This window comes from Theropithecus gelada, chromosome 16 (assembly GCF_003255815.1).
Source record: "Theropithecus gelada isolate Dixy chromosome 16, Tgel_1.0, whole genome shotgun sequence".
In the NCBI taxonomy this organism is placed as follows: domain Eukaryota; kingdom Metazoa; phylum Chordata; class Mammalia; order Primates; family Cercopithecidae; genus Theropithecus; species Theropithecus gelada.
The window spans coordinates 1,913,800-1,934,179 of NC_037684.1; the positions used below are offsets into that span (position 1 = coordinate 1,913,800).

Genomic DNA, 20,380 nt, shown 5'->3' on the forward strand with positions numbered 1-20,380 from the left:
CATTTCCGTAATCCCAGCTACTTGGGAGGCTGAGACATGAGAATCAGTTGAACCCAGGAGGTGGAGGTTGCAGCGAGCTGAGATCACGCCACTGCACTCCAGCCTAGGTGACAGAGTGAGATCCTGTCAAAAAAAAAAAAGAAAGAAAGAAAAAAGAAAAGAAAAGAAAGAAAGAAAAGAAAAGAAGGGTGTTGGATTAGACAATTTCTTTCTCATCTTTTTTGTTTTTTGTTTTTTGTAGAAACTGGGTCTTGCTATGTTGCCCAGGCTGGTCTCAAACTCCGGGACTCAAGCAATCCTACTGCCTTGGGCTCCCAAAGTACTGAAATTACAGACATGAGCCACTGCATTCAGCCAGATTAAATAATTTTCTTATTTTGTTTTTTATTTATTTATTTATTTTATTTATTTTATTTATTTTTTTTTTTTTTGAGACGGAGTCTCGCTCTGTCGCCCAGGCTGGAGTGCAGTGGTGCGATCTCGGCTCACTGCAAGCTCCGCCTCCCGGGTTCACGCCATTCTCCTGCCTCAGCCTCCCGAGTAGCTGGGACTACAGGCGCCCACCACCTCGCCCGGCTAGTTTTAGTATTTTTAGTAGAGAGGGGGTTTCACTGTGTGAGCCGGGATGGGATGGTCTCGATCTCCTGACCTTGTGATCCACCCGCCTCGGCCTCCCAAAGTGCTGGGATTACAGGCGTGAGCCACCGCGCCCGACCTGTTTTTTATTTTTTGAGATGGAGTCTCCCTCTGTCACCCAGGCTGGATTGCAGTGGCACGATCTTGGCTCACTGCAACCTCTGCCTCCCAGGCTCAAGTGATTCTCATGCCTCAGCCTCCCGAGTAGCTGGGATTACAGGCGCCTGCTACCACACCCAGTTAGTTTTTGTGTTTTTAATAGAGATAGAGTTTCACCATGTTGGCCAGGCTGGTCTCGAACTCCTGACGTCAAGTGATCTGCCCACATCGGCCTCCCAAAGTGTTGGGATTACAGGTGTGAGCCACCATGCCTGGCCACATTATATATTTCTTAAGCACATCCTGGCTCTTATATTCTAGGCATTTATGTAGTCAGATGTGTGGAAATGCAAAGTGAAGGTGAAGGATCTTGAACTCTGGAGACAGGCAGATCTGGTTTCAAATCTCAGCTGTGCCTCTCAGAAGCTGTGTGACTCTGGGCATGTCATGTAACCTCTCTGAGTTTTGGTTTTCTCACTGGTAAAAGGAATAATTGGGCCAGGCGAGGTGGCTCACGCCTGTATTCCCAGCTCTTTGGGAGGCCAAAGTGGGAGGATTGCTTGAGCCCAGCAATCCTGGGAGTTTGAGACCAGCCTGGGCAACATAATGGGATCCTGTCAAACAATCCTACAAAGTAAAATAAAACAAAACAAAATAAAAATCAGCCAGACATGGTGGTACATGTCTGTAGTCCCAGCTACTCAGGTAACTGAGTTGGGAGGATCAATTGAACCTAGATGGCCAAGGCTGCAGTGAGCTGTGATCATGCCACTGCACTCCAGTCCGGGTGACAAAGTGAGACCCCATGTCAAATTGGAAAAAAAAAAAAAAAAATACAAGAGGAAGAAATAACTGTAGTTCCAGCAGCCTCTATGAATGATTAGGACCCATCTGTTTCTTTGAAGATAGGCTGCCGAGAAGCTGTGGGGTCAACTCAGCAAATCTGCGCCGGCCCTATGGCATGTTCCAGACTCAGCTAGGTTCTGCAGTGGACACAAAATCACATGCACTATGGTCACTGTGGTGCCCTCTGGGCAAGGACTCCGTTGCTGGCTGGGCCTCTATCTCTTTGGCAGTAATGTCACCTGTGGAGGACATCACCTTTTTTTTTTTTTTTTTAGATGGAGTCTCACTATGTCACCCAGGCTGTAGAGCACTGGTGCAGCCTCAGCTCACTGCAACCTCTGCCTCCCAGGGTCAAGTGATTCTCCTGCCTCAGCCTCCTGAGTAGCTGGGATTACAAGCGCACACCATTACACCTGGCTAATTTTTGTAATTTTAGTAGCGATGTAATTTTAGTAGCGATGTAATTTTAGACCATGTTGGCAAGGCTGGTCTCAAACTCCTGACCTCAAGTGATCCTCCTGCCTTGGCCTCCCAAAGTGCTGGGATTACAGGCATGAGCCACTGTGCCCAGCCATCTGTGGAGGACATCATTTGTGGAGGTCAGTAAGGCAGGAAGCCTGAAGCTCTACCAGGATGTGGCAACTCTCCCACCTGCTCAGCGGGCCTCCAAGTTCTCTCTATTGGATCTGTCCTCTCCACCATAGCCAGACTGAATTTTCTAAAACCCAAACATGGCCAGGCCACTCTCCTCCCTGCAGTGGCTTCTCTTTGACATCAAAATAGAGTACAAATGCCTTGAGGTGCCTCAAAAGGCCCCCAGGTCCAATCCCTTTTCACTCTCCCCTTGAATTTTCTGCCTCAGCCATGAAAGTGTGGGCAGCTCCCCAAGTGCACCGGCTCTCCAACACCTCCAACTCTTTGCGTATACCTGTGCCTGAAATGCAATCTCTCCTTCTCCTCCTGACTAGTGCCCCCACTATTCTCTTGCCCTTACTCCATAGGGAACCATTCAGTATATCTAATGTGTATCTTTCTATCTGTGTTCTGCTAAAATCTTTAAATCTTTATTCTTGGTTTTGTGTACAGGTATTTTAAATGTATATAAATGGTGCTGTCATATAGCACATTCTATTTCTTACTTTTTCCCACTCAGTATTGGGTTTTGTTGGGGGTTTTCTTTTGTTTTTTTTTGTTTGGTTGGTTGGTTTGTTGAGACAGGGTCTCGCTCTGATGCCCAGGTTGGAGTGCAGTGGCCCAATCATGACTCACTGTAGCCTCAACCTACTGGGCTCAAACTATCATCCTGCCTCAGCCTCTCAGGTAGCTGGGACTACAGGCCTCTGCCACCATACCTGGCTAATTTTTTGATTTCGTAGAGATAGGGGTTTGCTACGTTGCCCAGGCTATGTTGTCCTGGTTCATGTTGCTGTGTTATCACCCGCTCAGTCACTTGGACCTCCCCCCAAATCCTACAGAGTGGGCACCTGCCTATGTTACCTGACTCTCCCCAGGCTTGCTACTGATTGCCTCCAACTTCCTCACACTACAAATGACACTGCAGTGAACATCCTTGTCTAAGTGCTCTTGTCTATCTATATGATAATCTCTTTGGGAAAGGTTGCCTGTATTGTTCAGCTTCTGAGTTTGCCCATCTAACAGGTGTAAAGTGGTAGCTGGTTTTCTGTTTGTTTTCTGCCAGTGAACATTTTATTCAAGGTATGTGTGTGGAGCGTGGTCAGGGACAAAGGAAAGTGGAAATGACCTTTGAAATAAAATAAAATGATTTAGGTGAAGAAACTCTAGGAAAGGGTAATTTTCTCCATTTAGATCATTTTAAGAAAGAAAATGGGCCAGGCGCGGTGGCTCAAGCCTGTAATCCCAGCACTTTGGGAGGCCGAGACAGGCGGATCACGAGGTCAGGAGATCAAGACCATCCTGGCTAACACGGTGAAACCCCGTCTCTACTAAAAAATACAAAAAACTAGCCGGGGGAGGTGGCGGGCGCCTGTAGTCCCAGCTACTCAGGAGGCTGAGGCAGGCGTGAACCCGGGAGGCGGAGCTTGCAGTGAGCCGAGATCCGGCCACTGCACTCCAGCCCGGGTTACAGAGTGAGACTCTGCCTCAAAAAAGAAAGAAAGAAAGAAAGAAAGAAAGAAAGAAAGAAAGAAAGAAAGAGAGAGAGAGAGAGAGAGAGAGAGAGAGGGAGGGAGGGAGGGAGGGAGGGAGGGAGGGAGGGAGGGAGGGAAAGAAAGAAAAGAAAGAAAGAAAGAAAGAAAGAAAATGACAGATAAGGTTTCTGCTCTATGGAACTAACAAACAAGTAGACTATTAATATAATATCAGTTATTAAATGCCCTGAAGACAATAAAATAGGGTAATGAATTAGAAAGTGATGGGGAAAAGCCTTTAGATTGGATGATTGGAAGGAAGTAACATTTGAGCAGACATTGGAATGATTAACCATGAAGAGGATTTTGTTGAAGAACATTTCAGGTAGTGATAGCTATTGTTTTAATTTTCATTTCTCTGATTACTAATGAGTTAGAGCATCTGTTTATCTGGTTGTTCAAATTTTGGATTTCCTCTTGTCAATTGCCTGTTTATGTCCTTTGCCCATTTTCTTTTGAATGTATTGCCTTTTTCTTCTTGATTTGAATATTTGCTGATATATTCTACATATAAACCCTCATTGATTTTTTTTTTCTTTTCTTTTTGTTTTCTTTCTGTCTCTCTTTTTTTTTTCTTTTGACACAGGGTCTCACTTTATTGTCCAGGCTGGTCTCAAGTGAACCTCCCACCTTGGCCTCCATGTGCCAGGCATTGTGCCAAGCACTCTACAGGCATGAGCCACCTTGCCCAGCCTGGTTTTATATTTTCCCTTGTTGGTTTTAGACATTGCAATACCTCTGGCATTCTTTCTATTCCTCAAACACATCAGCTCCTCTGCCCTCGGGCCTTCATCCTTGCTCCTCTCTCTACCTGTTATGCTCCTCCCAGATATTTGCATGCAGGGATTTCTCCACATTAAGCTCTCAGATGTCACCTCTTCACACATACCCCTCCTCTAGACACACTCTATTACATCATCCTGTTTTGCTAGCGCCAAGGCCCTATCACTACGGTCTGGTTCACTCATTGTTTTCTTGTCTATGTCCTCCTCCATTGCTCTGAGGATAAGCTCCAGCCAGTCTCAGTTAAACCTCAGCCCATAGTGCAGTGCCTGGCCCAGGGGAGGTCCTCAGGAAACATCTGTTGTATGAATGAATACATACGCCCCAGTCATGGGCCATGGAGTGAGGAAAAGGCAAGGCTAAGAGTGGTGTGCTTCAAGTGACACTTCAAATTAGGACAAGTTAATATTTGTTGAGTTTTTACCATGTGCCAGGCATTGTGCCAAGCACTCTATATGGCTTATCTCATTAGTCCTGATAATAATCCTATGAGGCAGGTATTTGTATTTTCTATTTATGAGATAAGGAAAGCAAGGCAGAGAGATAAAGGAAGCTGCCCAAAGGTCTCCTTTATCCCAGTTAGAAAACGGGCTGAGAAGAAACCAGGACCCAGGGGATCTGCTCCTGAGCTGAGGCTCTTAGCCACCACACATACTGCCTCTCAAGGGGAGGAATGAGGGGGAGAATGGCTGTGGCCAGGATAGAGCACCCTTAGAATCCGAGAAGTGGGGTCCTCCCAGGGGAGGAGGTGAGAGTGGGGAGCAGGGAGGGGAATCCTATCCCCATATGAGGCCAGTGAGGCCCAGAGAGGGTTAGTGACCAGGCCCCAAACGGGCAAGCCAAGCTCCACAAGCTGCGGCAATTCCACCGTCCCCTTCCACTTTCACTGGGCAGGGACCGCGTGGCGCGCATCGGGCTGGGCGTGATCCTGAACCTGGCGAAGGAGCGCGAACCCGTAGAGCTGGCGCGGAGCGTGGCAGGCATCTTGGAGCACATGTTCAAGCACTCGGAGGAGACGTGCCAGAAGCTGGTGGCGGCCGGCGGCCTGGACGCGGTGCTGTATTGGTGCCGCCGCACAGACCCCGCACTACTGCGCCACTGCGCGCTGGCGCTGGGCAACTGCGCACTGCATGGGGGCCAGGCGGTGCAGCGGCGCATGGTGGAGAAGCGCGCAGCCGAGTGGCTCTTCCCGCTCGCCTTCTCCAAGGAGGACGAGCTGCTTCGGCTGCACGCCTGCCTCGCAGTAGCGGTGTTGGCGACTAACAAGGAGGTGGAGCGCGAGGTGGAACGCTCGGGCACGCTGGCGCTCGTGGAGCCGCTTGTGGCCTCGCTGGACCCTGGCCGCTTCGCCCGCTGTCTGGTGGACGCCAGCGACACAAGCCAGGGCCGCGGGCCCGATGACCTGCAGCGCCTTGTGCCGTTGCTCGACTCTAACCGCTTGGAGGCGCAGTGCATCGGGGCTTTCTATCTCTGCGCGGAGGCTGCCATCAAGAGCCTGCAAGGCAAGACCAAGGTGGGTGCAGATGTGGGGTTGGGTGGATCAGGGGTTAGAGAGCCTTTGGGAAGGTTTCCCAGAGGAAGTCACATTCAACCGGGTCTTGAAATACACATCAGAATTAGGTGAAGCAAGACAAAGAGGCCGGGGAGGGGGAGCCAGTCATTTTGACCTTGAAGGCAAGTCCCAAAGTTTGAACTTGGGTTTGGGGGCAAGAGGAAGACACTAAGAAGTTTTTAAGCAAGGGAACACTTGTGTTTTACAAAGATCATTCTAGCTGCTGTGTGGAAAGGGGCTTGGCAAGGGTGAGGGTGGAGGCAAGGCAACCTAATAAAAGACTATGTATGACTTGAAGGGGTGGGCGTTGGGAGAAGGGGGAGATAGCGATGCCAGTGGCAGAGAGCAGATTCAAGAGTTGTTTAAGAGATGGAGTTAGCACTTGGTGACTGGGAGAAGGAGAGAGAGGAGCTGAGGATGACTCCTGGCCCTGAACATAGGCAATGAATAAGGTGAACTGGGTGACAGACAAGTGGAAGTGGGGAAGGGGAAGAAAGTGACTTCTGCAGGACATATGGAGTTTGAGATGCTTGAGAGATGCCCAGCTGGGGAGCTTCAGTGGGTAGTTTAGCCTTTTGAGTCTGGAGTCTGGGAAGATGGCTGCTAGAGACAGAGGCTTGGGGCTTGGGACAGGACATCAGTGTGTCAGCCAGATAACCCCCACCAGAGTCCCAAGGGGTCCTCATGTCCAGGATCTAATCTACCAGTGACCTTTGCCCACTGCTTTAATTTGCTGTGTGACCTTGAGCACCTGGCTTCCCCTCTCTGGGCCTCTATCTGGGCCTCATTTTTATCTTGTGGAAAATTCAATAAATTGAACCACAGCAGCAGTTCTTACCCTGGATGTGGGATAATGATAGTTTTAGCACCGAAAGTTTGTGGATTGTACTTTTTGGAAACAGAGTTCTACTATATTGCCTAGGCTGGCATCAAACTCTCAGGCTCCAAGTGATCCTCTCTGCCTCAGCCTCCCAAGTAGCTGGGACTACAAACACGCACCACATCCCCAGCTGGGCTTTGTTTTTAAAATATTACAGGTTGGGCCGGGCGCAGTGGCTCACGCCTGTAATCCCAGCACTTTGGGAGGCCGAGGCGGGAGGATCACGAGGTCAGAAGATCGAGACCACCCTGGCTAACACAGTGAAACCCCGTCTCTACTAAAAATACAAAAAATTAGCCGGGTGTGCTGGCGGGCGCCAGTAGTCCCAGCTGCTCGGGAGGCTGTGGCAGGAGAATGGCGTGAACCCAGGAGGCGGAGCTTGCAGTGAGCCGAGATTGTGCCTCTGCACTCCAGTCTGGGTGACAGAGCGAGACTCCGTCCCCCCTCCCAAAAAAAAAAACAAAAAAAAAACAAAATATTACAGGTTGAAGATTCTCCCTACAATGTCACTCTTCTTTGCATTTTTCTGTGGAGCCTTGGAGGTTGGTGATAGCTGGTGCACAGGGATGTCGTGCATACCCCATGGCCCACCTTGTCTGTACCCCAGCTGTCATCGGGGGGTGCTCAAAGGTATGTATCTTACAGATGATTGTCACCCATCATGTGTTTGCCTACAGATAAAAAGGAGACTGCTGGTTGGATGAGGTGGTTCACGCCTGTAATCCCAGCACTTTGGGAGGCCGAGGCAGGTGGATCACTTGAGGTCAGGAGTTCGAGACCAGCCTGGACAACATGGTGAAACTCTGTCTCTACTAAAAATACAAAAATTAGCTGGGCGTGGTGGCAGGTACCTGTAATCCCAGCTACTCGGGAGGCTGAGGCAAAAGCATCACATGAACCTGTGAGGCAGAGGTTGCAGTGAGCCGGAATCGCACCACTGCACTCTAGCCTGGGCTACAGAGCAAGGCTCCGTCTCAAAAAAAAAAAAAAAAAAAAGGAGACTGCTATGTTAGGGGGGTGTCTGGGGCCTCTTTCAACATCCAGTGTTCTAGGAACTTCTGATTCTTCTCTCTGCTCTCCAGAGCTGGATCAGGGATGACTTGCTCTATAAGGCAGGTCATTCTGCTTAGGGAGAAGGGTCTTAAAGGAAGTAGGGAGTGAGGACCTCAAGGATTGGATCTGGGAGCAATCAGGATCACCAGCCTGTCACCCCTTTCCCATCGAGGCCAAGTGAGTCCAGTTCAACAAAGACATCTTGAGTCCCACTCTGTGTCATTCATTATGTCAGATACAGGGTTCCAGTAGTGACTAACACATGTCCTCAGCTTATACTCCAGTGGAAGTTGCATTGTCAACCAGTGACAGTGGCATATAAGAGTGTGGTATATAAGCCCTCATTGGAGTTGTGGGCCAGGATGTGGGGAAATCAAAGCAGGCTGCATGAAGGAGGTGCTAATCGATTTGGATTCTGGTGGATGAGTAGGATTTCCGTGGATTGGGAGGATTCCCACAAGCAGGCTGGAAGAACTAAGGATTTGGAAACATAGTGGGCCAAGACCCAGAGGTGTGAAAGCCTTGGAATGTGAGTGCATGTGTGTGTGTGTGTGTGAAGTGGTAAGTTGGTGGAAGATGAGGTGAACTGGGAGTGATGGGCAGCTGCACTGTGCTCTGCCTAGGGCCATGCTGAGAGCTCAACTTTATTCCAGGGCCTGTAGATGCTATAAGAAGGATATGAAGGAGGGATCTGCCCCCAACCCATCCAGAGTCAGGACCTGGTCAAGAATTGAGAGAACTTCGGGAGGGGGAATCCGCAAGACCCCATGACTTAGTGGCTGAAGGCGGAGCCAGGGCAGATGGAGAGACTTTGGGTTGTGAGAAGAGACAAGGAGAGGGACTGGGAACATGTGGGGGCACCTGGAGAGCTGGTGGAACCTAGAGCCCTCTCCCCACTCCCTCCCTAGGTATTCAGCGACATCGGCGCCATCCAGAGCCTGAAACGCCTGGTTTCCTACTCTACCAATGGCACTAAGTCGGCGCTGGCCAAGCGCGCGCTGCGCCTGCTGGGTGAGGAGGTGCCACGGCCCATCCTGCCCTCCGTGCCCAGCTGGAAGGAGGCCGAGGTCCAGACGTGGCTGCAGCAGATTGGCTTCTCCAAGTACTGCGAGAGCTTCCGGGTACAGTCGTGGGGGGTGCACCTCCCCCAAGTCAGAGTGGGCGCCCTGTGCACAGAGACTGTGTTCCCTCCCGGCCTCGCACTCCTGTGGCACTGGGGTGGCTTTTAGGGGTGGGGAGCCTGTACGCAGCCACCCTTGGGGTCACTCGGCTCTGACCTAGGTCCCATCCGCCTCCTTCACGCCATCTCCAGTTCCTTCCCTTGCATCTTGTGCTCGAGGTCCAAGGGCTAAGTAGCGGAGCCCTTCCTGACACCCGACTCCTCTCCCAGGAGCAGCAGGTGGATGGCGACCTGCTTCTGCGGCTCACGGAGGAGGAACTCCAGACCGACCTGGGCATGAAATCTGGCATCACCCGCAAGAGGTACGGAGCCTCCTGTCCGCCGGACCCCAGCTAGGTCTAAATAAGCGCCCCCTCGGTCCACAGCCCATCTGAGTCTGGACCTCAGCGTCTTCTCCTCCGTGGGGTGCAGGTTCTTTAGGGAGCTCACCGAGCTCAGGACCTTCGCCAACTATTCTACGTGCGACCGTAGCAACCTGGCTGACTGGCTGGGCAGCCTGGACCCGCGCTTCCGCCAGTACACCTACGGCCTGGTCAGCTGCGGCCTGGACCGCTCCCTGCTGCACCGCGTGTCTGAGCAGCAGCTGCTGGAGGATTGCGGCGTCCGCCTGGGCGTGCACCGCGCCCGCATCCTCACAGCAGCCAGAGGTCAGCCTGCCCACCCGGGACCCCGCCCCAGCCCCAGCCCCAGCCACGGCCCTAGAAGGGTGAGGGAAAACACAGGGTGGAGACTTCCAGCCTCACCGTGGATTGAGCACAAACGTGGGTCACACTGGGCTCTGAGGATGTAAAGATGAATACGTTGCACTTTGCCTCAAGAAGTTCCCAATCTTAGGTGGGTAGGCGGTGGGAGGAAGGGAGGTATTAAACAGGCAGACGGCCCCTGCAGAAAGCTACCTAGGTCTCCAGTGGGAGCACAGAGGAAGCCCGGCCCACCCCATCCACCCAGGTCTAGATTTCAAAGAGGACAGGATGCCTCACCATGTCTTGAGAGAGGCACTGGCGGGGAGGGGTGGCAACAGGAAGGGCAGCCCAGGCAGAGGCAGCGGCTGATGGAGAATCCATGCAGTGGGGTATAGGTGGGAAGGGTGTGTGCGTATGTGTGTTATCCTATTGGCCAACAGCTTACAAAATTTGGGTCTAGGGCCGGGCGCGGTGGCTCAAGCCTGTAATCCCAGCACTTTGGGAGGCCGAGACGGGCGGATCACGAGGTCAGGAGTTGGAGACCATCCTGGCTAACACGGTGAAACCCTGTCTCTACTAAAAAATACAAAAAACTAGCCGGGCGAGGTGGTGGGCGCCTGTAGTCCCAGCTACTCGGGAGGCTGAGGCAGGAGAATGGCGTAAAAATCCAGGAGGCGGAGCTTGCAATGAGCTGAGATCCGGCCACTGCACTCCAGCCTGGGTGACACAGCGAGACTTCGTCTCAAAAAAAAAAAAAAAAAAAATTTGGGTCTAGAGGTGGTTTAGAGTGAATTCTAGGCCTCTAGCCACCCTCATTATTGGCTAATTTATTTTAAACTTACTAATTTACCACTTAGTTAATCTTTATTGTCAATTACAAGGTACTCTGTTAGATTTTTAAGATATTATCTTATCAGTGTCTACACTGATTCTATGCAGTGAGTGTTCAGTTTTTAAAATCAACCTTAAAGAACTCTTGAAAGAATAGAAAGAGGAATAAGTGTCCAGTTTGAGGGCCCGGCACTGTGGCTCATGCCTATAATTCTAGCACTTTGCGAGGCCAAGGCAGGCAGATCGCTCAAGTCCAGGAGTTTGAAACCAGCTTGGGCCCGTCTCTACTAAAAGCACAAAAAAATACAAAAAATTAACTGGGTGTTGTGGCGCATACATGTAGTCCCAGCTACTTGGGAGGCTGAGGTGGGAGGATCACCCGAGCCCAGGAAGTTAAGGCTGCAGTGAACTGTGATCAGGTCACTATACTCCAGCCCGCCTGGGCAGCAGGAGTGAGACCCTATCTCAAAAAAGAAAAAAAGTGTCAGTTTGAGGAGTTTTAAAAGACACCTGTGTAACCCCCCCGACCCCCACCATCATCATAAAGATATAGAATATTTCCATCATGGGTGTTCACTTTAAAGATAATGACAATAACATTTAAAGAATTCAAATACATTTCCCACAGTCATAAAAGTCATTAGATGTCAAAACTGGGACTTGAGCCTTGCCTTTCTGCTTCATAAACAAACAAATGTTGTCTATGAGGGTTGTGTCTAAATATTATAAGAAGATAAATTCTTTTCATTTTATCCATTCATTCAGCAATTACAGACTAAGCACCCACAAGACACAAGGGACTGAGCTTTGACTGCATTCTTATGCTTCAACTAATGCAGGTTGGCTTTTATTATTTTTACATGGCAGCTCCCATTAAAACTTCAAGATTTCATTTTTATTTTAATTAATTAATTAATTAATTTGAGACAAGGTCTCATTCTGTCACCCAGGCTGGAGTGCAGTGGCGCAATCACAACCCACTGAAACCTCAACCTCCTGGGCTCGAGCAATTCTCCCACCTCACCTCCCAAGTAGCTGGGACCACAGGCGCGCAACACCACACCCGGCTAATTTTTGTATTTTTTGTAGAGACAGGGTTCCACCATGTTGCCCAGGCTGTTCTCAAACTCCTGGTCTCAAGCAATCCTCCCAACTTAGCCTCCCAAAGTGTTGAGATTACGGGTGTGGGCCACCGCACCCAGCACAAGATTGCATTTTTAAACAACAGGAAAATCCTAGGGCAAAAATAGCTTTAAAAAAATAGTTCGTGTAGTGAGCCATGCATAGTTTTTAAGTGGGAGGAGTGACATGCTCAGATTTGGATTTTAGAAAGATCTTCTGGTAGCTGTGGCAAATGGACTACAATGGGCAATTCTTTTCTTTTCTTTTTTTAGACAGAGTCTCACTCTGTTGCCCAGGCTAAAGTGTGGTGGTGCGTTCTTGGCTCACTGCAACCTCTGCCTCCCAGGTCCAAGTGATTCTTGTGCCTCAGCCTCCCAAGTAGCTGGATTACAGACATGTGCCACCATGCCCGGCTAATTTTTTTGTATCTTTTGTGAAGATGGGGTCTCACCATATTGGCCAGGCTGGTCTCGAACTCCTGGCCTCGAGTGATCCACCCACCTTGGCACCCCAAAGTGCTGGGATTACAGGTATGGGCCACTGCGCCTGGCCTAGACTGGAAAATTCTAGCTGGGTTTAGGGAGGCCATTGAGGAGGCTGGCACTGGAAACCTGAGCCAGGGAAGGGCCCGGAGGCTGGAGTCCTGGATGTTTAGTAGGTAGAATCCTCAGAATGTGGTGTCTGTGCTGAGCACGGAGCATTGCTCCAGAGGAGCAGAGTGCGGTCTGTTTTATTCACTGCCGAATCTCAAGCACTGAAGTTAGTTCTGGCACGCAGCAAGTGCTTAGGAAGTATTTGTTGAATAAATTAAATGGGAGGCAGGAGTTGAGGCTGATGCCCAGGTGTCTGGCTTTGGTGGGAAATAGGGAAGAAGGAATGAGCGGGAGATTTGGAGTGTGTTGAATTTGGAGTGATTGTGGGCAGCTGGCTGTGCAGGTCTGGAGTTCCAGAGAGAGGGCAGGGCTGGAAGTGCATGCATATCAATGTCCCTAGAACGCAGTGCCTGCCTCCTAAGAGTAACCCAACAATAACATGACCCTCCTTCTGTAGGCCCCATTTCTCCTTTTTGGGAGAGGCCACCCTTCCCAGGCTGGGCTGACAGGGCTGGGTAGAGGGATGATATACCTGACAGTGAGTGATGCGGAGGGGCCACCCTCACCATGCTTCCTGTTGCCCGCTTTAGAAATGCTACACTCCCCGCTGCCCTGTACTGGTGGCAAACCCAGTGGGGACACCCCAGATGTCTTCATCAGCTACCGCCGGAACTCAGGTTCCCAGCTGGCCAGGTGAGGAGGGGCAGGCAGGCAGTGGCAGGGCCTTGAGACAAGGCTGTGGCACTGACACAGGACCTACTTGCAGCCTCCTGAAGGTGCACCTGCAGCTGCACGGCTTCAGTGTCTTCATTGATGTGGAGAAGCTGGAAGCAGGCAAGTTCGAAGACAAACTCATCCAGAGTGTCATGGGTGCCCGCAACTTTGTGCTGGTGCTGTCACCTGGAGCACTGGACAAGTGCATGCAGGACCATGACTGCAAGGATTGGGTGCATAAGGTAGGTGCCCACCTATGCCTCTAAGGTCCCAGCATTGGCCCATGGTCCAGAAGATAGGGTTGTCTTCTAGTCCTTCTTGTCTGCACATCCCAGCACACTTAGCCCTGCAGCACCTCCCTGACCCAGCTGGAAGTCAGGAACCACAGCTCTGACTATAATAGGACTTTAGCAAGCTACAAGGGACAAGAGACTAGGCTTTGGCTCTCTGAGCCTCAGTTTTCTTATCTGCAAAATGGGGTATCTTACCTGTTCCACTCACCCTGTAGAACTGTTGTGAGGATCAGAGAGAGATAAAAATGCTTTGAAAAATAACTTCCATGAGAGACACGAGAGCATAGCGACAGGCAGAAGGGAATAGTTGAGAGCTCAAAACTGAGAGTTTGAATCCTGGCTCTGGCCTTGGGCAAGTTACTTAATCCCAATAAGCTTTGTATTTATTACTGGAAAGAGGGTATTGTAATAATAGTATCTAACTGTCTAGAACATTGTTATAAGGATTAAAAAAGCTAAAATTTGTGAAGTGCTTAGCGAATGGCTGGCACATAGTAACTGCTCAATAGTGGTAGCTATTATTATTAATATAATTATTATAACTACTACCTCTGTTTAATTCATGATTGTATTTTCAGTGCCTGACACATTGTAGGAACTTACTGAATACTAATAGAATGGATGGATGGATAGATTCACATTGCATCTTCAGGTTATTAATCATTAATCTGTCAGTAGGAATTGGAGTTGGGGCTGAGGGATGCAGTAGTCATCTGAGAGACAGGATGAGACAAGCAGTCAGCTCAGAGACAAGAATATGCCCACAGGGCCAGGCACAGTGGTTCACACCTGTAATCCCAGCACTTTGGGAAGCTGAGGCGGGAGGATCACTTGAGGTCCGGGGTTTGAGAGCCTGGGAAACACAGTGAAAACTTGTCTCTACTAAAAAAATACAAAAATTAGCCAGGCATGGTGGCGTGCACCTGTAATCCCAGCTACTCGGGAAACTGAGGCAGGGGACTCATTTGGGCCCAGAAGGCGGAGATGGCGCCACTGCACTGCAGCTTGGGCAACAGAGTGGGATGCTGTCTCAAAATGACTAGATCGCATAAAAGTTGGTGTAAATGCTGAGCCAGGTAAGCAAACCTCTTGCTTGCCACAGGGGTTTGGAGAAGGGAGAGGGCAACAATATGTCAACGAAAAGAGTCAAACTCTGTAAAATATTTGAAGAGATTTACTCTAAGCCAAATATGAGTGACCATGGCCCATGACGTAGCCCTCAGGAGACCTTTAAAACATGTGCCCAAGGTGGTCAGGGCACAGTTTGGTTTTATACATTTTTGGGAGACACGAGACATTAATCAATACATTTAAGATGTACGTTGGTTTGGTTCAGAAAGGCAGGACAGCTCAAAGCGGGGGCTTCCAGGCTTTTGGTAAATTTAAAATTTTTCTGGTTGATAATTAGTTGAGTTTATCTGAAGACCTGGGATCAATAGAAAGGAAATGTTTAGGTTAAGATAAAGGGTTGTGGAGACCAAGTTTTATTTGTGCAGAGGAAGTTCTCAGGGCAGACTTCAGAGGGAGTAGGTTATAAAATGTTTCTTATCGGACTTAAAAGGGTGCCTGGCTCTTTGTGATTATCTCCTGAGTCTGAAAAGAAAAAGAAAAAACTGGGGGGAAGGGGATTCTCTACAGAATGTGGCTTTTTCCCACAAGAGACAAACTTGTGGCGCAATTTCAAGATATGGCAGGGAAATATATTTGGGGTTAAAATATTTTTATTTCCTCCCTTATTATATGATGTTATATTAGAGTCAGGTTAGAAAGCAGACCACGCTATATAGGTTTAAAATTAAAACCCCTCCAATAAGACTTTATGGTTTGTAGGGCATGACTCCCTAGGCCCCTTAGGTAGGAATTTGGGCAAGATAAAAAAAAAAAAAAAAAAAATTAGAGTTTAGTCCTCAGAGGACTGGAATAATCAGGGAGGACTTCATGGAGGAAACAGGTCTTGAGAAGAATCTTAAGAGTCTAGATAAGTGGAAGAGAAGGCATCCCAGGCCAGGGTAACAGCATGGAATAAAGGTAGGAAGGAGAACAAAGGAAATAGGAATAAAGCAAAGGAATAAAGGTAGGAAGGAGAACAGTGCTGAAAGCCCATGTACATCTTGGGTACTACTTTCTCCATATCACAGATGAAGAAACCGAGGCTCAGAAAAGTAGAATAATTTTCCCCTGGATACACTGCTAGTGTAGAAATCAGAAAAGCTAGGCTTCAGATTCCATCTCTCTGACTCCAAAGCTCATAGCTTTCCCAAGATCCACACTGCATTCTATGGCACAGATCTGAGGGGGTGTGAGGGGAGGTGATGGGGTAGGGCTGGATTCAGTCGACACCAGAGATGATTATCTGTATCTTTTCACAACTCCACATCCAGTGATGTCATGTTGGTAACTTGACATCAGCCATGGTGGGAGTATTTACACCAAGGAAATTGGGAACCACTACAAATCAGAGTTTTGTTTGTTTGGTTGATTGGCTGGTGGGTTTTCTCCCCCCATGAATAGCTAGTTATTATAAAGTTACCAGCACACCATTGGCTGGATAAGAACTATGGAAACCAGGTTAAGGAGTGTTTAAAGGCAGGAGAAGATCTGTGCTTAAAGCACTGGAAAACAAGGAGCCCATGAAGAAGAAGATGCCAGGGCAGTGGGTTTTAGAATGAAGGCTCTGACACTGAAATGCAGTCCACATGGAGTGTGGAGTCAAGCCCCAGAGGCCACATAGGAGGGGCTGAGTACTAGGCCTGGTTTGGGGAGGGGCACTGGGCCAGGTGAGCATCCAGTAAGAACATGGCTGATGACCCAGAGCAGGTGGCAGGCAGCGTTTTGAGAGAAAGAGAAGAGTGTCTGTGAGCTCCATGAGACTTCAGACCTTGCCTCGTTCATGTGTGTCCCTGGTGCTTAAAACCATGCATGGTACAAAGGAGGCTCTATGCGATTGCACCAAAAAAAAAAAGAGAGAGAGAGAGAGAAAGAGAGAGAGGTTGTAGAGGAGTTTATAGAACAATTGAATCAATGATTAAGCAGACAAGTGATACTGATGAAGCTGAGATGCCATGCCTGAGAGAGCCATACTTATCTAGTAGATTTACCAGGTTAGAGGACTTGACTCCATTTTTTTTTCTTTTTTTTTTTTCCAGTAGAGATAGGGTTTCACTATGTCACCCAGGCTAGTCTCAAACTCCTGAGCTCAAGTCTGGAGTTCAGTGCTTGCCTCGGCCTCCCAAAGTTCTGGGATTAGAGGCATGAGCCACCATGCCCAGCCAAAGGACTTGACTCTAATTGTTTTCATTCTCAACCAGCTAGGTGATCCTGAACAAACCATTATCCCTTTCTTTTATTTATTCATCTTTTTTGAGACAGACTCTCGCTCTGTCACCAGGCTAGAGTGCTGTGGCACGATCTCGGCTCACTGCAACCTCCACCTCCCGGGTTCAAGCAATTCCCCTGCCTCAGCCTCCTGAGTAGCTGGGACTACAGGCACACACCACCATGTCCAGCTAATTTAGATATGTATATATTTTAGTAGAGACGGGGTTTCACTATGTTGGCCAGGATGGTCTCGATCTCCTGACCTTGTGATCTGCCTGCCTCGGCCTCCCCAAGTGCCGGGATTACAGGCATGAGCCACCGTACCTGGCCGCTATTATCCCTTTCTTGGCCAGCCTCTGAATCTGTGCAATAAACAGTTTGTACTGTCTTTGGTTTTGTATAATTCTGGATGAAACAAATGTCTAAAGATTTCCAAATAAATTGCTGCAGGGTCAGGATTCATTCCAGTGCTCAGCAGAGAGGCAGCAGGGCTTGGTTGAAACAGCCTGGACTTGGACTCTCGAGGCTTGAGTCAGAGGACTGGTCCCTCGTGGGCTGGGCGTACGTGTGGCTTAGGAGGAAATCCCTTCCTCCCTGGGCTTTTTTCTCTCCATCTGTAAAATGGAGAGGCTCCCCAGGAAGCCAGTCAAGGGCAAAGTTACACATGTTCTTTCCCCAGGAAGGCTCCACTTCCCAAGAATGCTTGGCACCCCTTGTCGTCCCAGCAGATGGCAAAGAGGCGGGAAGAGCCTTTGCCTTGGACCAGCCCCAGAGGCGCCGTCATCCCTCTTTGGTTGTTTCTGGTGCTTAATTGCCTCTGGTTTTAAAACTCCTTTCCCTGAAGTCACATTAGTGGGTAATCAATATGGAAAACCACAAGTGAACTGCACTCAAGAAAGTAAAATCCCTTTGGTTCCCTATTGAGAGGAAGAAAAACATTCAATAAGCACTTACGAAACCCCATTAATAGCAAATAATTCCTTAAAACAATTCTTTGGGGTAGGTTTTATTATCCCCACTTTATAGAAGAGGAAATAATAACACCTATTACGTATTAAGCATACACTGTATGCTAAGTGCTGTTCTAATTACTTGCCATGGAATGTTGCGCTTATTCCATGGAAAAATCTATCATTAACTCTGCTTTATATATTAGAAAACAGAGGAACAGATGTGGCGGCCCACGCCTGTGATCCCAACACTTTGGGATGCTAAGGTGGGAGGATCACTTGAGGCCAGGAGTTTGAGACCAGCCTGGGCAACATGGTGAAACCCCATCTCTACTAAAAAATACAAAAAATTAGCCAGACATGGTAGCACACGCCTGTGGTCCCAGCTACTTGGGAGGCTGAGGTGGGAGGCTGGCTTGAGCCCAGGAGGTTGAGGCTGCAGTGAGCCTTGATGGCGCCACAGCCCTCCAGCCTGGGCAACAAAGTGAGATCCTGTTCCCCGCTCTCCACCAAAAAAAAAAAAAGAGAGAGAAAACAGAAACTTTAAGTACCTATTATTTTTGCCTCAGGTCGTAGAGCCTGTGTCAGAGACTCAATGTGAACCCCGATTTGATGATTCCAGAGTGCAGCCCTAACTGCTGTGCTATGTTTTCTCATTCATTCATTCATCCATCCATTAAATATTTAGCAAGGGCTAACTGTAAGGGCTCTGTGAAAGATGCTAAGATATAAAGGCAGTGAAAAATAGATATGATCCCTCCTCATGTCTGGCAGAGAAGACAAATACTGAGTAATTTATCCATTAATTAATTAAAATTTACAACTATAATATGTTCTGCAGAGCCTATAATAGGAGAACTGATTTGGTCAGGGCAGTGGGAGACAACTGCCCTGTGTAAGAGTTGATTGAGCTCAGATCAGAAAAATGAATGGGCATTATCAAGGGGGAAGGACAAGGAAGCTTATTTTGTGTGACTGGGAGGACAGAGCAGGGGTAGAGTTTGAGAAGTGGACTGTGGCCAACCACATAGGGCCTCACAGGCCACATGAAGGAGTTTGGACTTTATTCTAAGACCATGCAAAGTCTTGAAGAGTTTTAAGTAGGGAGTGACAGGATCTGATTTGTCAGATGTGCATTTTCCAGATATTAGCTACATGAAAGGGCAATGTGGAGAGTGAATTAGAGAAGACAAGGGTGGATGAGGAAAGACCTGGTGGGGGCTTAAAGATAATAGGGATTGGGGCCGGGCGCGGTGGCTCAAGCCTGTAATCCCAGCACTTTGGGAGGCCGAGACGGGCGGATCACGAGGTCAGGAGATCGAGACCATGCTGGCTAACACGGTGAAACCCCGTCTCTACTAAAAAAATACAAAAAATTAGGCCGGGCGCGGTGGCTCAAGCCTGTAATCCCAGCACTTTGGGAGGCCGAGACGGGCGGATCACGAGGTCAGGAGATCGAGACCATCCTGGCTATCATGGTGAAACCCCGTCTCTACTAAAAATTACAAAAAAAAACTAGCCGGGCGAGGTGGTGGGCGCCTGTAGTCCCAGCTACTCGGGAGGCTGAGGCAGGAGAATCGCGTGAACCCGGGAGGCGGAGCTTGCAGTGAGCTGAGATCCGGCCACTGCACTCCAGCCTGGGCGACAGAGCGAGACTCCATCTCAAAAAAAAAAAAAAAAAAAAAAATTAGCCGGGCGAGGTGGCGGGCGCCTGTGGTCCCAGCTACTCGGGAGGCTGAGGCGGGAGAACGGCGTGAACCCGGGAGGCGGAGCTTGCCGTGAGCTGAGATCCGGCCACTGCACACTCCAGCCTGGGCGACAGAGCGAGACTCCGTCTCAAAAAAAAAAAAAAAAGATAATAGGGATTGGAAGAGGGTGGTAGTGGGGTGGAGGCAGGGAAAAATGGTGGATTTGAGAAATAAGTAAGGAGTACAATTGGCAGGGCACATGATGGATCAACCTGTATGCAGGATTGTGATGTTTTTCTTCTGACACCAAATTGTTTGGGGTTTTTCCCACACTAACCACTAATTCTCCAACTTTCCAACACCAGCTGGGTATCCCACAATTCAATTCAATTCTGAAATGTCAGTCACGAGGCCCAGGTCCCCAGGCTACCACATTTGTTTGATTTGGCTACAAATTCAGGGGTTCCATGACACCCCGAGGTTCAACTTGCTAGAATGACTCAGAACTGAGGAAAGCACTTTACTTACTATTAGTTGCTTATTATGTCAACCTTAAATAATGAGATTCAGAAAATAAGACTAAGTATAGAGTTTCTTTGAGTGTAAAGTTTGAGAATAGCCACCCAGGAAGCATTGACTCCAAAGGAATGGGGTGAGTACTCCAAATTGGAGAAGTTAAGGTTTCACTTCCACAGGCAAAGACAGAGGAATTTTAGCAGGATTCCAACATTTTCCATATAAGACCAGTGCATATGTTACAATGCTTTGATTGGTTATAGATTGCTACATTCCAAGGAAGATGACTTTATTACCCCCTGAGGAGGGGTGGTGATCTGAGTGGGGATCTAAGGGGGTCTTATCTCTGGTGCCATTTGGTCTTCCAAAGTAATTACAGAAAAAAAAAAAAAAAAAATAGGTAGAAGTAAAAAAAAAAAAAATAGGTGGAAGTTGCAGCTGCATGCCTCATGACTCAGGCTGCATAGACCAATTC

The 20,380-nt window shown here is 48.7% G+C and overlaps 1 protein-coding gene across 1 annotated transcript in view; it reads left to right on the forward strand.

Moving 5' to 3' along the window:
* The window catches only part of SARM1 (sterile alpha and TIR motif containing 1), a 28,656-nt gene that overhangs the window by 5,196 nt on the left and 3,080 nt on the right, over positions 1 to 20,380 (forward strand). Inside the window, exons 2-7 of the mRNA XM_025361363.1 lie at positions 5,427 to 6,045; positions 8,926 to 9,138; positions 9,408 to 9,499; positions 9,609 to 9,844; positions 13,017 to 13,119; positions 13,193 to 13,382. Coding sequence (XP_025217148.1) covers positions 5,427 to 6,045; positions 8,926 to 9,138; positions 9,408 to 9,499; positions 9,609 to 9,844; positions 13,017 to 13,119; positions 13,193 to 13,382 — 1,453 coding nt within the window. The remainder of the gene's footprint in view (positions 1 to 5,426; positions 6,046 to 8,925; positions 9,139 to 9,407; positions 9,500 to 9,608; positions 9,845 to 13,016; positions 13,120 to 13,192; positions 13,383 to 20,380) is intronic.